The sequence below is a fragment of the Heteronotia binoei genome, chromosome 13 (assembly GCF_032191835.1).
Source record: "Heteronotia binoei isolate CCM8104 ecotype False Entrance Well chromosome 13, APGP_CSIRO_Hbin_v1, whole genome shotgun sequence".
Classification (NCBI taxonomy): Eukaryota; Metazoa; Chordata; class Lepidosauria; order Squamata; family Gekkonidae; genus Heteronotia; species Heteronotia binoei.
In genome coordinates this window covers 20,883,189-20,901,246 of record NC_083235.1, presented here as the reverse complement: position 1 = coordinate 20,901,246, position 18,058 = coordinate 20,883,189, and the positions used below count along the sequence as shown (strand labels likewise).

General features: G+C 47.2%; 1 protein-coding gene across 1 annotated transcript in view; it reads left to right on the top strand.

The window, feature by feature from the left end:
* COL5A3 (collagen type V alpha 3 chain) overlaps window positions 1-18,058 on the top strand; it is a 241,941-nt gene that overhangs the window by 53,115 nt on the left and 170,768 nt on the right. The window contains exons 4-6 of the mRNA XM_060253306.1: window positions 2,942-3,104; window positions 14,183-14,305; window positions 17,515-17,646. Coding sequence (XP_060109289.1) covers window positions 2,942-3,104; window positions 14,183-14,305; window positions 17,515-17,646 — 418 coding nt within the window. The remainder of the gene's footprint in view (window positions 1-2,941; window positions 3,105-14,182; window positions 14,306-17,514; window positions 17,647-18,058) is intronic.

Sequence of the window (18,058 nt, the reverse complement as noted above, 5' to 3'; positions counted from 1 at the left end):
CCTGGTTGCTATTCTGGTTATGTAGGTAAAGGCTGGGCTTTCAGCAGTTCAAATGCAAGCAGTGTTACACCTGTCTAAGGTCACTGGGCTTAGAAGTGCTAAACTCTGCCTTAGATCTGCCCTGCCGAAGATATAGATCAGAATTGTTACATGGCCGTCCTCTCTGCTGTGGATAGTATGAGGCTTTTATATTCCAGCGCATCCAGATGGGAAGATTCTTCCCATTTCTACTCCACGATTCCAGTGCCTTTGTTCACAAGCCAGTCCTCAGACTTTACTTATTCCTTCTGCTTTATTGTGGTAGAGCAGGGGTGGCCAACAGTAGCTCTCCAGATGTTTTTTGCCTACAACTCCCATCAGCCCCAGCCATTGGCCATGCTGACTGGGGCTGATGGGAGTTGTAGGCAAAAAACATCTGGAGAGCTACTGTTGGCCACCCTGTGGTAAAGTATAGACAGTATTGGGTTTGGTCATGGGAAACCCCAGTTCAAATCCCTACTCAGTCGTTCACTTTCCTGGGTGGTCTAGTGTGTTCCCTCTCCAGCGCTGTTTCCCAGCCTAGCCCACCCTTTGGGGATGCTGGAAAAAAGAAGCAAGATTAACAGCGCAGTCCTAAGGAGCATTCCTCTTTTCTAAGACTGTCGACTTCAGTAGGTTTAGAAGGGTGTAACTTTGTTTAGGATTGCATTTAAGGATCTCAGAGGTGATTAATAACTACAAAGCTCTGGGCCCAAGATTCAGCTGATTAGTTCAGTTCCATACATCAAAGGACCTGTAGCAGCTTGTTTGTTGGATTTGGAAATGGGAGACACAAGTTCAAAGACTATAAGGCTTCTTGGGTGGCCTAGAGTTAGAATTGGAGGGGACCTCCAGGGTCATCTAGTCCAACCCCCCTGCACAATGCAGGAAACCCACAAATACCTCCCCCTAAATTCACAGGATCCTCATTGCTGTCAGAAAGCCATCTAGCCCCTGTTTAAAAACCTCCAAGGAAGGAGAGCCCGCCACCTCCCGGGGAAGACTGTTCCACTGACAAATCGCTCTAATGGTCAGGAAGTTCTTCTAGCATTCTAGCGTTTCTTAGCCCTATTCCACAAGGGTAAAATTGGATTACCCTGTGGGTGCTTCCCAGAGATCCTTACGAAGAGGGTGGAGCATAGATGCGATCAGTAAATAAATATGACAGTGTCAACAATGTGTGTTTCAATTATGACCTTTGAATCTTCTCTGACCCACAACTCCTAGCCCAGGGGTGTCAAATTCTTTTGTTATGAGGGCTGGATCTGACATAAATGAGACCTTGTCGGGCCAGGCCGTGTGTGTCATAAAATGTAATGCCAGGTACCAGAATTTAAACTTTATAAAGGACACAAACACAGTTATTTTTTAAAAAAACTTAAACTAAAAGATGCTTAAAAGATTAGCATTCTTGCAGTATTTCATTTATTGAACAGTTTCTGGTAACTGACACCTCTTGCTCTGAATTATTGTATCAAAAACTGGAGACAATAACTGTGCTATAGCAATCTTGACTATGCTGTTCAGTTGTATGTCTGTAAGAAGCACTTTTGATTTATTGACATTTATTGCAGAAATCTCATGATCAGTGCTTTGAGCCTAAGAGCCAAGGGAAAACATGAAATGGCTGGGCATTGTGAGCTTTTGTACACAAGTAACTTCACGTGCTGATCAGCCAATGAAGAAAATAGAGGCTTTGCTCTGTGGCTCCTGTGTGATTGACCAAGCTTGGCAAAGCAAGCTGTGATGCAGAAGGAAGCAAGAGAAAGAGAGAAAGAAACAGATGACAGTGAGTTGCTCATGGGACTGGTAGGAGCCTTCTGGGGTCCTGATCCAGCCGTTGGGCTGCATATTTGGCACCCCTGACCTAGCCTCTCCATCACCTTCATGGCAACAGTATTTAAGCCCCCCCCAACCATATATGAGCCCCACCTGTGGCTGTGTTCTCTCTTTGGCCTTTCCAGGCTCTCCCCCTCTCCCCCACTTAGGGTTCAACTTAGTTCACAGGCACATGAGCACAGAATTCAAGGCTCATGCTACTGTTGTATAGTGGTTAGAGTGCTGAACTAGAACTGGAGAGACACAGGTCCTCATCCAAGGGTCAACGAGATGAGACAAAGTTCATGTATTTTGGTCTATCCCTAAAATACACATTGTTTGTCTTCGCCCCCCCAATTTGCCTTTGGTCTCATAAGAAAGAAAGAAATTCAGTTTCAAGCTATGAAAACGAACAGATGCTAAAGCGTTCAATGCCCTCCCCCTTCCTTGCACGGTCCCGAGGCAAACTGAGGCTGCTCAAGCCTGCATTTTGAGCCTGTAAGCACCTTTGGAATTCTGACAGAGGGTGTAACCACAAAATGGCTGTCACAGGAGGCAAAGTCAGCCACACAGAGGAAGCTCAAGAGGAAAGGAGAAGAGGGGTGGGGAAAAAAAAACCACTGGGAAGGAGGGGTGAGGGAATGAAACCCAACACAGTGATAGCAGCTGTCATCAAAACATTATTTTAATCTGTTCAGCCCACTGATCTCCAGTGGCTGCCCTGAAACAAAAGCCCCACCCACTTTCAAATGGCCTACAAGATTGAATCCTGAAATGACATCCAGCCATCTGATATACATCGTTTTGTATTATAGCACCTTATCTGTTGTGCTTTTAATTAATTAAGCTATTTATTTAATGTATTTTATTGTATATTGTATTTATTGTAATTCATGGTACTTTCCATGTCTGTGAGCCGCCCTGAGCCTGCCTTGGCGGGGAGGGCGGGATATAAATAAAAATTATTATTATTATTATTCTTTCTAAAAACTCTTGGTGGCACCAAGAAAAGTATTGATGACCACTATGGTGTCCACAAACACCATATTGGGGATCCCTGTTCTGGTGGATACCCAAGTTTCTGACTTGTGCCATCCTTTCACAGGTGGCATCGCATTGCTCTGAGTGTGGAAGGCACGAATGTATCCCTGAGTGTTGACTGTGAAGACCCCATGACACTGCCCCTGGAGAGAGATGCACATCCTGTTGTCAGTGTTGAGGGCATCGCCTTACTTGGGGCACGGCGGCCAGATGAAGATGTTTTTGAGGTAGGGATGTTTCTGATTTCTCCCCTTTCCTTTCCTGAATTTCTTTTGATTGTGTAACGTGTACTAACACACCTATGTTTTGAGGCACTCTGGTGCCAATGCTTATTTTATTAACACCAGGGCTTTTTTTGTAGCAGGAACTCCTAGGCCACACACCCTGATGCAGCCAATCCTCCAAGAGCTTACAGGATTCTTAGTACAGGGGCTAATGTAAGCTCCAGACGCTCCTTTGCATATTAGGCCACACCCGCTGATGTAGCCAATTCTCCTAGAGCTTACATTAGGCTCTCTATTAAGAGCTCTGTAAGCTCTTGGAGGATTGGCTACATCAGGGTGTGTGGCCTAATATGCAAAGGAGTTCCTGCTACCAAAAAAGCCTTGTTTTACATCATTTGTACTCTGCCACTTTAACGAAGATGCAAGGCAGTTTACACAGGGTTAAATTGAGAATCAATAGAATGGGACATCTAATCAACAATGGAAGAAGATTCAAACTGCAGAAATCTTGAACCAGTCAGAAATCCAAACCAAGCATAAATATTAACATAATATATTAAATTATGCAAAATTACACTGTAGGATCCTATTTCCAGCCAGTGGTGGAATTCTAGCAGGAGCTCCTTTGCATATTAGGCAACATATTTGTTACAGTGCAACCTTATTATCATAGAATCATAGAGTTGGAAGATCTCCTAGGTCATCTAGTCTAGTCCCCTGCACAATGCAGGAACTTCACAAATACCTCCACCCCCCACTTCTGCAGTGATCCCGGCTCCATGCCCAGAAGACGGCAAAAAACCTCCTGCAACCTTTCCTGCCCTCCTTCTCATGATCAGACTAATTCACAGAATTAGCATTGCTCTCAGATGGCCATCTAGCCTCTGTTTAAAAACCTCCAAAGGAGAAGAACCTCCTGAGGAAACCTGTTCCACCAAGGAACAGCTCTGTCAGGAGGTTCTTCCTAACATTTAGCCGAAAGCTCTTTTGATTTAATTTCAACCCTTTGGTTCTAGTCCGACCTTCTGGGGCAACAGAAAACAGTTATGCACTGTTTTCAGTGTGACAGCTCTTCAAGTACATGAAGATGGTGATCATATTGCCTCAGTTGTCTCCTCTCCAGGCTAAACATACCCAGCTCCTTCAGCCTTTCCTCATAGGACTTGGTCTCCAGTAGGGTTGCCAATCCTCAGGTGGGGGCAGGGGTCCCCTGGTTCGAGGGCCCTCCCCCCATTTCAGGGTCATCAGAAAGCGGGGGGGGGGGGGAGGAAAATGTCTGCTGTGTACTCCATTATTCCCTATGGAGACCGATTCCCATAGGGCAGGGGTGGCCAATGGTAGCTCTCCAGATGTTTTTTGCCTACAACTCCCATGGCCAATGGCTGGGGCTGATGGGAGTTATAGGCAAAAAACTTCTGGAGAGCTACCATTGGCCACCCCTGCCATAGGGTATAATGGAGAATTGATCTGTGGGTATCTGGGGCTCTGGGGGAGCTTTTTTTTGAAGTAGAGGCACCGAATCTTCAGCACAGCTTCCAATGTGTCTCCTCAAAACACCCCCAAGTTTCAAAAGGATTGAACCAGGGGGTCCAATTTTATGAGCCCCAAAAGAAGCCCCTATCCTTTATTATTTCCAATGGAGGGAAGGTGTTTAAAAATGTGCGGTCGCTTTAAATGTGATGGCCAGAACTCCCTTTGGAGTTCAATTATGCTTGTCACAACCCTGCTCCTGGCTCCACCCCCAAAGTCTCCTTGCTCCACCCCCACAGATATTTCTTGAATTGGACTTGGCAACCCTAGTCTCCAGACCCCTCAGCATCTTAGTTGCCCTTCGTTCTCTGGACATGTTCCAGCTTGTCTATATCTTTCTTAAATTACCTGTGGAAAATTCCTCTTGAGTCATTCAGCTGAGTATAGTTTGCAAAACACTAGCAAACGGAGAGCCTTCCTGACTGCATTGGGCAGGCCAGTGCTTTCAAAGTCTCTCCCTCCAAAAAAAACCCAGTTGAGGTGCATGCCAATGAAACATGGCTTTTTGGTGGCACGTCCTTTCTCTCTTATAGTTAGCAGCCATTGACCATGGAGATCTCTGCCTCCTATTCTAGTCACGACGCCACCTCTGGTATGCTTGGCATGGATCCTGCTGGTTGGCTGGCCCCTGGGCCAAAGATGCTGAATCAAAGAAGTTGGTATTTTGTAGGGCCACTGCCTCATATGACTGTACTGCAGTAACTTCACGGGTCCCAAATGCCCTATTTTGTCCTAGTCCTGGGAAATACAAATTGACATCAGAGCAGGGTGAACCCCCGACCCTTCCACAATGCCATCCCCGCCTGTGGATACAAACCTGCACTCTGTGCTGATGTCTGTGTGGTTCCAAGGGCTCAACACAGCCGGCTTTTATATGTCTGCACAGCCTTCGAGATTTATGGCCAGGCTTTTTTAATGGAAATAGAGCTGTGTTTTATTGCCGGATGGGGGGGGAAGAGACATGACATTGGGAGGGGGGGGGGGTTGTCAGCAGTATCTTAACTCTTTCCCGAAAAGAAATATAGCTGATCTGTAGTCTGTTGAGCTTGTGGCACTGAAGTCTCTCTGCTGCTGATTGGCTGAGATGGTGAGATGGCATGGAACATTTAGGAACATTTCAACTTCTGGAGGAAAGAAAGCTGTCGGAATGTTTGCAGTCCAGCCTCTAGGAAGGCTATTAGTTTGGCTTAAATTTGCATCTTGCTCAAACTCTTTGGGAGACAAGTAGGTTTGTGGGGCAGGCTGAAGGCTGGGGAAAGAGCTCAAGAGGTAGAGCTAGAAGTCCAAAAACAAGGTGGCTGAATGAAAGGCAGGGCTTTCTTTGTAGCAGGAACTCCTTTGTTTATTAGGCCACACCCCTGATGAAGTCAATCCTCCAAGAGCTTACAGGGCTCTTAGTACAGGACCTACTGTAAGCTCAAGAAGGATTGGCTGCATCAGGGGTGTGTGGCTAATATGTAAAGGAGTTCCTGCTTTTAAAAAAAAGCCCTGATGAAAGGTATAGAATAGCCAGTGAACTGAGAAACAGGATGCTAAATAAAATATAGGTGGAGGGCAGTTCACATTATTGTCCTCCCCAGTGCCTTCACTGTTTACCCCTGCAGCTGAGAAGATCCAAGTTCTGCTGATTCTCTATCTGCCTAGATGATGAAAAGTCTCGCTCTGTAGCAAAGAGAGCCTGGTATAGTAGCCTGAATGTAGGGTTGTCAGGTCTGACTCAAGAAATACCTGGGGACTTTGGTAGTGGAGCCAGGAGACTTTGGGGGTGGATGTCAGAACTTGTAACTTTCCTATATGCTGTTAGCCTATGTGACTCCATATTGTAACCAGGCGCTAACCCCTGCAACCTTGCTTCGGCAGCTAACAAACATTTCTGTGCATTTCAAAACAAACTGTGATCACTGAAGGGTGACAGATAGCCTCTGGTCAACATCTGCAGGTGGCTCTTTGAAGCCGGGCCGGTCAGGCTCTCTCAGCAGGACTCCATCCTCCCTTACTGATAACAGACCCTGAGAAACAGACTATAGTCTCTAGCCATGTGAAAGATCGTTTTATTGCTGTCACCCAACCGCATATAATGTAACCAATGCTAACTTTCGATATCAGTGTTATCCTGTGCCTTCAGCTCTGTAGTTCTCAATAAACGCCTATACTTTTGCAACAAAGTCTTGGGCCTCGTTTGAAGTTCTTCCAGTTCTGACAGTGGAGCCAGGTGCAAGGGTGTGACAAGCACGATGGAACACCAGAGGTAGTTCTGGCCATCACATTTAAGGAACCACACATCTTTTAAATCCCTTCCCTTCATCTGGAAATCATGAAGGATAGAGGGCACCTTCTTTTGGGGTTCATCGAATTGGACCCCTAGTCCAATCTTTTTGAAACTTGGGGGAGGTGTTGTGAGGGGAGGCACTGGATACTATGCTGAACATTGATGCCTCTACCTCAAAATACAGCCCCCCCCGCAGCCCCTGATACCTATGGATTGATTCTCCATTATACCCTATGGGAACTAGTCTCCGTAAGGTATAATGGAGTGCCCAGCAGACATTTCCTCCCCCCTTTCTGCTAACCCTGAAATGAGGGGAGAGCCTCCAAACCAGGGGATCCTCTGCCCCTAAGTGGGGGGGTTGGGGACCCCCTACCTGAATTTCAGACTGACATCCGAGACCCAGATTGAAATCTTCACTCTGCCATGGAAGCTTGCTGGCCAGGTGACCTCTCCCAATCTAACTTACCTCACAGGGCTGTTGGAAGGGCAAAATGGAGGAAGGGGAAGCCATGTATGCGTCTCTTAAAAAAAAAAGCAGGATAAACAATGTGCTGACTTGGTCCCTAGGTTGTATGCTTCAAGGACAGGTGCTATTTCCTCTCAGGGCCATAGCAGAATTCTCAAAGAACAGTTGTTGCCACAGGATTAATGAGAGGACATTTTCCCTCAGCTCTTGTGCCATCATAAGAGCGACTAGTTTTGTTTTAATTCTGTTGTGTTTCACTTGCTTCTAGTCATGGGCAGCATTAGAGTTCTGTTGTTAGGGTTACCAGCTCCAGGTTGGGAAATATCTGGAAAATGTTAGAGGTGGAGCCTGGGGAAGGCAGAATTTAGGGAGGGGAGGGAATTCAGTGGGGTACAATGCCGAACAGTCCATCTTCCAAAAGAGCCATTTTCACCTAGTGAGCTGATTTCTGTCACCTGGAGATCAATTGTAATGGCAGGAGTTCTCCAGACACAGCCTGGAGGATGGCACCCTACCTGTTGCCAGGCAGAAAGTTAGCTCATTGTTACTTCAAAGAAATATGGATCAAGTTGTGTGAAGAGATGGGAATGGAGACAGAACAGCCACCTTAGTGCTGGTCCAGGGTTCTGTGTTGCTTCAGCATTGCCGTCCCTTCACAGCTCCACAGTTTTTCTCCCCTGAGGAGGAAAACCCTGCCAGAGAGACTCCCAGTCCGGATGGGACTGTGTTGACCTCAATGGAGTCCAGAAGGAGACCGAAGCCTCGGGCGCCTCCCACATTCCTTCTTCAGGCGCAAAATGTCAGAGGGTACGAGGCAGGCCGCAGCCTGGGGGTGGCTGAGAACAAGCACTACTTGTTGTGGTTGGTGGAGAAGCTTCTCTGGATGCCATGGTGTGTGTGTGTGTGTGTGTGTGTGTGTGGAGGGGAGTTGAGGAATTGCCTGGAAACTTCCACCCAGCCATTTTAGAGCCCGGGGAAGAGGTGGCTGTCTGTTGAGTAGTGCCAGGAAGGTGATGGTGTGTGTGTGTGTGTGTGTGTGTGTGGAGGAACCCTGAGGAATGTTCCCAGCGTAGTTGGTGTGCCTTTCCCCAGTGCACTTTCATCCTAACCTTGCACCGAGGAAAGAATGCCGCTAATCCTCTAGGAGCAGAAATGAATGCTTCAGGCAAAAGGTTGGAACCCTACTCTGGGGGTGGGCTTGGCAGGAGACGCATCCATGTATGATGATTGGGGAAAATATAATTTGACAGGCAATATGTATTTTGCATTCAGTCGCATTTGGCCAACACCCGGCTTTGCAAGCAAAAGAGGGGATGGAAACTTTAGTCCTTGTCTCTGCTTTTGTCTCGCTGGGAACAACCGCTGCTGTAGTGTTGCCAACTCTAGGTTGTGAAGTTCCTGCAGATTTTGGGGGTGGAGCCTGTGGAGAGTGTGGTTGGGGAGGGACTTGAACATGGCATAATGCCAGAGTCCACCCTCCAAAGCAGCCATTTCCTCTGCGGGAACTGATCTCTATTGCCTGGAGATCAGTTGTAATCCCAGGGGATCTCCAGGCCCTACCTGGAGGTTGCCAGCCCTATATGACTGCCAAGCAGCTTTCATTTCTGCTCTGGAGAACTTAGCAATGGGCACTTTTCTTCCAATGCAAATAAAAGTTGCTCAGTCCTAAACGGAAGTTCTAAAGTGACATTGTACAGAGATTCCCTCGCTCCCCCAAACTCCAGCCTCCTTAGGACAACCTTCCAATCTCCAGGTATTTCCTGCCCTGGAGTTGGCAATCCTAGACCTAACACAGAAGGTTCTCTGTGTGCTGCTGGTAGACATTACTAGGATATTTGGTTAGCCACTGTGTGTCATAAATTGCTGGGACTCAATGGGCCTTTCAGTCTGATCCAGCATTCCTCACAACAACCCTGAATGGCAGATCAGTACAATTATCCCAACATCACAAGCATTGGCTTGACTAAAGCCACTGAGCGAGGTGATGACAGATTCAAACTGATGACTTTCTGATCAGTTTGTTTGACACTGAGCCAGTTTGGTGGAGTGGTTAAGAGCTGTGCACTAATCTGGAGAACTGGGATTGATTCCCCATTCTTTCTCCACATGAATCCAGCACGGTGACGGTGGGTCAGTCAAAGCTCTCTCAGCCCCACCTACCTCACATGGTGTCTGTTGTGGGGAGAGGAAGGGAAAGGCGATTGTAAGCTACTTTGGTACACCTTAAGATAGAGAAAAGCAGGGTATAAACCCCCCAACTCTTCTTCTTCTGAAGCAGCACATCATTCGCTTCTTCTTCTTGAAGCAGACAAATTTGGGTTGACCATCGGTGCGTAACTTCTGCAGTGAGAAGCTGAGCTCCTAGGAGAATCTGGCTGGGTCTCCATCTGGGACATGCTCTGATCTCAGACTCACTACCCATCCCAGGGAAGTGTGTATAAGAGATCTAAAGTTTCTCTTTTGTTGTATATTCATACTGGAGGTGTGGCTACAGCAGGGCTTTTTTTTTTTTTTTTGAGCAGTAAAGCACAGGAAGGCAGTTCTGGCTAGCTTGGACTCAGGGGCTGTGGCCTAGTATGCAAATGCTCCTGCTGAGTTTTTCTACAAACAAAGCCCTGGGCTATGGGGATGTCATAAAAATATTACTGCAGTTATACCCCACCCTTTTCCCCAGTGCAGACACAAAATGGCTGACATCATTCTCCTCTCCTCCATTTTGGTGGTGGAATGTGACATCAATTTAAGCAGATCATGAGAAGGAGGGCAGGAAGGGTTGCATCAATACTTAATTCTTGTGGCCTTTTCTTACATACCCTGGGAAATGCTGATCGCCACTTTAGGATCAGGAAGCAATTTTTCTCCAGGCCAGTTTGGCCAGGGATCCTGGAGTTTTTTGCCATCTTCTGGGGTCACTGGGTGTGTGTGGGGGGGGAGGTGGTTATGAATTGCATACATTGTGCAGAGGGTTGGACTAGTTTGGACTAGTTTGGTGTAGTGGTTAAGTATGCGGACTCTTATCTGGGAGAACCGGGTTTGATTCCCCACTCCTCCACTTGCACCTGCTGGCATGGCCTTGGGTCAGCCATAGCTCTGGCAGAGGTTGTCCTTGAAAGGGCAGCTGCTGTGAGAGCCCTCTCAGCCCCACCCACCTCACAGGGTGTCTGTTGTGGGGGAGGAAGGTAAAGGAGATTGTGAGCCGCTCTGAGACTCTTTGGAGTGGAGGGCGGGATATAAATCCAATATCTTCTTCTTCTTCATCTTCTTAGATGACCCTGGAGATCCCTATAATTCCCTATAATTCTCAATTGCATCTGACCCTGCTTAGCTTCCAAGATTGGGCTAGCCTGGGTCATCCATTTATCTTCCCCAAACTCCTTTGAGGTAGAGTTTTCACGGGGTGGTTTGCCATTGTCTTCCCCAGTCATCTACACTTCCTCCCCCCCAGCAAGCTGGGGACTCATTTTACCGACCTCGGAAGAATGGAAGGCTGAGTCAACCTGGAGCCGGCTACCTGAAAACCCAGCTACTGCTGAGGATCGAACTCAGGTCGTGAGCAGAGCTTAGGACTGCAGTACTGCAGCTTAGACTGAGAAAGACCAACTCGCCCAAGGCACCCATCAAGCTTCGATGGCATGCTGGCGATTCGAACCTAGGTCTCCGAGTCTGATACTCTAACCACTACACCATGCTGGCTCCTGCATTTAAACTTTTACCACAGGATGTGGCTCAATATGGAACCATATCTGGCTCTTCAGAAAGAAAACCAGATCTTTTAAAGCAAAAGTATATTGAAGGGATGATGAAATAATCCGTACATGAAGAGGATGGCAGGAAAAGGGTTTTACAGGATTAAAGGGATGCTTAGAGATGCTTTGCAGAAAGGGAAATGGTTGCCAGGAATGTGAGTATGAACCATGTACAGATTTATGCCAGCATTCTAATACAATTACAGTACGTCCTCCTACTTACAAGTATATTCCTTATTGTGTTACCTACTATGTGCTATTTCCTAATAAAGAAATCCTTTATTAGGCCTGTGGACATGGCATGGATTCTTGTGTCACATCAATTCCTCTGGAGGAATGTTAAGTTGTATATTGCAGATTTTGCAAATGAACTCTCCTAGAAGGGCTCTTTGTTGGTCTCTTGGGCTGCATTTTGATGTTGTTTGGCACTTTAAATGGTAAAAAGTTGCTGATTCCCACACTTGAGTGTAAATCCTTTTGTAACTCTGTCTGTCTGTCTCTGTCTGTCTGTCTGTCTCTATCTATCTATCTATCTATCTATCTATCTATCTATCTATCTATCTATCTATCTATCTATCTATCTATCTATCTATCTATCTATCTATCTATCATCTATCTATCATCTATCTATCTATCTATCTATCTATCTATCTATCTATCTATCTATCTATCTATCTATCTATCTATCTATCTATCTATCTATCTATCTATCTATCTATCTATCTATCATCTATCTGTGTGTGCATTCATAGCTGCTGGCCATACAGTTCTAGGACTTGTCTGTTTGTTTTTGGCGCTTGTGTATGGGATGCTATGTGTTTATTTACATGTGGGAATCTGGCCATCCTCCTCCTCCTCCTCTCTCTCTCTCTCTGTTACTGGCTATCCTCCTAATCCTGTCTACTTCCCTTGTGGTTTTCTCTCCAACGCGGGGTCTCCCTCATCCGATCTGGCCCTCTCTGTCCCTATCTGACCCCATTCCTAGGGCCATGACTCACTCCTTCTCCCCCTCCCCTTTCCTGAGCTCTCTGTCTTGCTGCCTAATGTCTCTCCCCCCCCCTCCTTTCTCCAAAGGAATGCTGGGAGCTGGATAATTGCAGGTCCCAGCTGAGCAGGTGGGAGCAGGCAGTTCGGGGGCTGAGCTGGACAAAGGCCCAGTGGCCATACTTTACGAGATGATTTATTGGGAGCGAATGTTCTTTGTGCCCCGGGGCTGGCTGGGATTGCGTGGGTGTGTCCAGCTGCGACTGAATGTGTGCCTCTGTGTGCTGAATTGGTACAGAGGGCTGGTTCTTGGGACTCTGGTCCCAGGCACAAATGGAGAGACAGAAGGCTGAATCTGAACTGACATCCTTTCATTGCATTGCACTGACTTCTGTTTGGGTAAAACTTGGCAGGCTTTCAGATAACACAGAGCATTTTCTCAGGTCACACCATGAGCTGGAACTACATAATTGCCAGGCCCAAGATATAGTCAATCCTGTTTTTTAATGGCTAGCAGCAGAGATGGATAGGAGATGCTGTTTGAGTTGCCAGCCTCCTGGTGGGGCTTGCAGATCTCCTGGAATTACAAGTGATCTCCAAACTACAGTAGGGTTGCCAGGTCCAATTCAAGAAATATCTGGGGACATTGGGAGTGGAGCCAGAAGACATTGGGGGTGGAGCCAGGAGCAAGGTTGTGACAACCATAATTGAATGCCAAAGGGAGTTCTGGCCATCACATCTAAAGGGACCACACACCTTTTAAATGCCTTCACTCCATTGGAAATAATGAAAGAGGGGCACCTCCCTAGTCCAATCTTTTTGAAACTTGTGGGGGGAGGGGTGTTTTGAGGAGAGGTACCGGATGCTGTGCTGAAAACTTGGTGCCTCTACCTCAAAACACAGCTCCCTCCGGAGCCCCAGATACCCACAGATCAATTTTCCATTATACCCTATGGGAATCGGTTTCCATAGGGAATAATGGAGTGCCATGGAATGACCCAGGCCATGTCAGGGTCAGCAGTGAAAGACTGCATAGTTCTTATCTCATTCCTGGTGGGCAGGGTGGTTTCTTCTGCAGAGATGATATAACATAGTCAGGGAAGGGGAATTCTGGGAACATGTCCATCAGCTATGGAAGATCTGGGCTTTGTTTGTGTTTCCCTTCCAAGTTTTGGAACCTGGGTATGGCCAGAGCATGGACCTTTTGGCATGAGCCAAAGGGCAAGAGCCAGACGGGTCTTGGTTGTTGGTACCTAGCCCACTGCACAAAGCTGGTGGATTTGAATGAGCCAGGGCCAGGCCAGGAGCTGGAGAGGCATATTTTGGCTTGGTTGGCTGTCTAACTTATGTTCAGGTTATGCTACATATTGTGTTTCTTTGTAAACATTTGATTGCCTGCTAGGGCAGGGGTGGCCAAACTTGCTTAATATAAGAGCCACATAGAATAAATGGCAGATGTTTGAGAACTGCAAGATGTGAATGTCAGATGTTTGAGAGCCACAAGACAGGAACGGAGGGAGGGACAGAGGGAGGGAAGCAAATAGATGTGGGCAGGGCTTTTTTGTAGCAGGAACTCCTTTGCATATTAAGCCACATGCCCCTGATGTAGCCAATCCCCCTGGAGCTTACAGTAGGCCCTGTACTAAGAGCCCTGTAAGCTTTTGGAGGATTGGCTACATCAGAGGGCTGTGGCCTTATGTGCAAAGGAGTTCCTGCTACAAAAAAAGCCCTGGATGTGGGAAAGAGAGGTGGGAAGAAAGCAACTTTAAATGCATTCTTCAAGCCTCTGACTTACTTGACTTGGAGAAGTGATTTGGAAACAAATGCCTTCTCCAAGCTGGCTGGTGGGGGCAGTGGGGGCTTTGAGAGCCGCACAATATGTGTGAAAGAGCTATATATGGCTCCTGAGCCACATTTTGGCCCCCTCTGTACTAGAGGGTTAAAGCCTCCTTCCTTGGGGGAACAAAGCCCCTAAGGGTCTAACTCTGTTTAGGGTTCCCAGCGTTTGAGGTGTTGGTGTTTGTGACAGTGTGTGGGTTTCACCCTGTCTGTCTTTTCTCACTTTTCCCCCTCATTGTTTTCACAGGGTGATCTTCAGCAGCTGTTAATTGTGCCGGACCCAGCCGCCGCCGGCCAGTACTGCCAACACTACATGCCAGACTGCAACAGGCCTCTCACCTATGTGCTGCATGCCCAATATTCTGAAGAGGTAGGTGTCTAAATGACAGGGGTTTCTGGTGGCCAGATCCCCTGTTCTTCTGTCCAGTGCCCTTGGGGAAAATATGTATGGCCAAAATCTGGAGCCTCTATCCTCCTCAGGGCACTGCTAGCCTAGCCAGTGAAGAAAACCTCTGAGCTAAAACATGACTGATTAGTTCATTGGTCCTTAACTATGATGCATCTGTGAGTTTGGGTGGAATTTTAAGTATGGCTCATGGTTTATGGCCAGGGTAGCTGATATGGTGGACAATCTCCCACCCTGAAGTTCTGTTCCCTGCAAGTAGATTGGCAGGGAAAAATCAAGGGGGGAATGATGTCACATGACTCCACAGCATCACTTCCAGATACATGCCAACTGTGAGGTCACTGTGTCATGTACCGCTCTATGAATTTCCCTAATCTCTATGGTTCTTACCATATAGTTTCAAGAACTATTCTAGAGTGTGTCACAGTGCAGTGATGTCACTTTCAGGTATGAAGTCACAACAAAATGGCTGCCATAGGATACCATTACAGAATGTTGGGATGTTCCAAGTTGAACATTCTCTGATGGAAGCAGCTATTTCTAAATATATACTTCTCAAGATGATGCCTTCAGGCTTCTTTTGAAGCACTTCCTCTTCCCATAAGGAAGAGGAAAGCCAGGACTGGCCTTTTGTTTGGGCGATGAAGCAAATTGTCCTGATGAGCTTTAGGGTGCCCAAAGGTGCTCCATAGGGGAAGCACTAAATTAGTCCTACTTTAAAGCATGGAGTCCCCTTCTGTCTTTCCATCAGGCTGTTGTAAGGAACTGGGGTTTGATAGAAGTTAAACAAAATTTGAGTAGGATTGGATCCTCAGATGTTTGTTTCCAGATTGGGTTGTGGACCTTTGTTAGCCTGTTGGACCGATTGAGGTAAGAGTTATCCACTCAAGTCTGGAAAACCTGCAAAGGTGAATCCCATCTCTCTCACACACACAATTTCCTCAATAGCAACCTACTTTGTCTATTCACTTACACAGAGCAGGAAAAATGGCAAGGAAGAAACACAGTTGGTGTTTCTGCCACTTTCAAGGGAAAGCAGTGCTGTACCTTGGCTCTACCCTACTTTTGGATGTAAGGTTGCGCTGTCACTCAATGTCACTTTGCACGTTCCATCAAAAAAATTGCCCTGAGGATCATCCTTCCTAGATGTCTTCCAATGCAGAAACTGCCTTTAACTTTTCCAGCAAAGGAAAGTCCAGGCAAGTGTTAGTCTCATCAAATCTCAGAAGATAAGCAGAGTCAGCCCTGCTTAGTATTGGATGGGAGACCACCAAGAAAGGCCAGGGTTAGGGTTAGGGTTAGTTGTGCAGAGGAAGGCAATGATCAACCACTTCTGCTCCTCGCTCAGCTTGAAATCCCTCAGGGGTCACCATAAGTTGGCTGCCACCCCCACCAGTGAAGGTAAAGGGATTGTTGACAGTGACATCCTGGATTAGTTCCCCACAAGTTACATGGAAATGTCCCAGAGACCTCCAGAGAAAGGAGTAGAGGGATTAATATAATGGATGCTCTAGTCAGGAAACTTAGGGACAGGCATGTTCCCATGATACCAGCCATGCAGCTCACACGACCCTCTGTCTTTAATCTTCCACATCTATGAGAAAATTGTAAAAGATACTGAAATATCCAAGGCACTTTTAAGAGGAATCACAGCAGAGAAATGGCTTCTGCAACTGAAGATATGGCACAAAGGCTGATGCAACTGGCCAAAATAGCTTGAAGCAATGTGCGCTGACTTTGGGAGTGGAGTATTCATCCATGATAATCTGTTGTCCAGAACAAGCAGCTCTCAAATGAGGATGGATCCTATTCCTGTACACCATTCCAGCTTGGAACCTGGTTGAGAACACCGTCTATCCTCCAGCAGCTGTGCTTGGATCCGAACCCCACTAAAGGCTACCTGCACTGTGGTTGTCAATTATATGGGGAAACCTTGGAACAGAAGTCGGGGTCAAAACAGAGGCCAGAATACTGGTCTTCAGCCTTTCCAAGCTGGGACTCCCTGAACTTCAGTGTATGACAGAAATTCACATTATGTCACAGTCATGTGACAGGAAGTAGAGGATCCAGAGTCTCGCTGCCTGGGCTATAAAGAAATCCCCTCCATTACGCATCGATCTCACCTTGTCATCCTACTTGTTCCTTTCACTGTATATCAGAAGAGAAGCAGGAGGCATGGAGCTTTGCTGTCTATACATGTGGACTATCAGCAGGCCTTTCTGAAAAGCAGGAAAGGGAATGGGAGCTCTGCAGGGGGCTGATGACCCAGCTGGCAAGGTTCTGTGACCCCACTGAGGATTGTAACCCTTGGGTCAGGAGGATAAAGGTTAGTTCTGCAGTCTGTTAGCCGACCGGCTGACAGGTGGTGAGTTGGATCCCAAACTCATGCTGTGGTATGGTTCTGACCATGCTAGAATAGGGGCTGAGGGTGTGAGTATAGGGAGAAGGGGCACTGTCACAGGATCAAACCAAACATTCCCAGCAAGCCACCTTCTATGACCCAGTGCTTTCTAGATCAGGGTTTCCAGGTCTTTTTGAGCCTGTGGGCACCTTTGGAATTCTGACGCAGTGCGGTGGACACAGCTACAAAACGGCTGCCACAGGAGGCAGAGCCAGCCACAAAATGGTTGCTCCAGCTTCGCTTCAATCACATAGTAAAAACCCTTGTGCTGGGGCGGCAGCTGCTGCTAAAGTAATTTTTTTTTTAAAAAAAAAATCTACACAGCCAATCAAATCTCCACTGGCCAATCAGAAGCCTTGCTGGGCAAAAGCCCCACATTGTCCCACCCATTTTCTAAAAAAAAAAAATTCAAAACAAAACAAACACTTGGTGGGAACCAGAAATGACTTCAGCAGTTGCCATGGTGCCCATGGGTGCCACGTTGGGAAACCCTACTCTAGACCAAGCTGGGATGAGGTCTGTTGGGTGAAGGGTCTTTTCTATGTGTACCTCCCATGAAGGTTGGTCTAATGTTCCCCTCTGTAATGTCTGACTCTTGGCAATGGGATTATGGTGACTGGGTGTTGGGGGTGTGTGGTTGCAGTTGTTTCTTGGTGTTTGGTGGGAACAGGGGGGTGCCTCTTCTCTCTCAAGTGCCTTCTCTCTCTTCCCTTCCCTCTTTGGTTGTTTTTCCTTCCCTTCTCCTGACCCATTTCCCCCCTATCCTGTGCAGAATGGTTCCCGCAGGAAGGGCAAGCGAGGCAAGGGCAAAGGAAAGGGCAAAGGCAAAAGGAGAGGGAAAGGAAAGAAGAAGAGGAACAAGGAAGCGGTCGAGATGTCTTCGCTCCCTCCAACCCCGGGCCAGGTAGAGAGTGCAACTAACTGCCCTCTGCTGGCCTAACGACAAGCAGCCTCTGCCAGCCTAACCCGCTGCCCGCCTAAGCCCCATGCAACTCGCCTAATCCACCTAACTCACAGCTTTCCTCCCGCTTTACCCCAACTGCACAGAGCTGCCCACCTGCGCTTCGGCCATGTTACTGGCCATTTTGCTGCTGTTTGTTGGGTGGTTTTAAGAACCATGTTGAACATGCCTTTGTTGTGGACCCCTTGAAGCCCCGGGCTCACTTCCAGCTTTCTGATTCCACTGGTGTCAATTGGCCCTTTCGTCTGACCGAGGTGAGTTTTTGTCCCTGGGGGCAAGTGCTCCTCCATAGAGCACCTGATACCATCACCAGGGCTTTTTTTTGTAGCAGTAACTCCTTTGCATATTAGGCCAC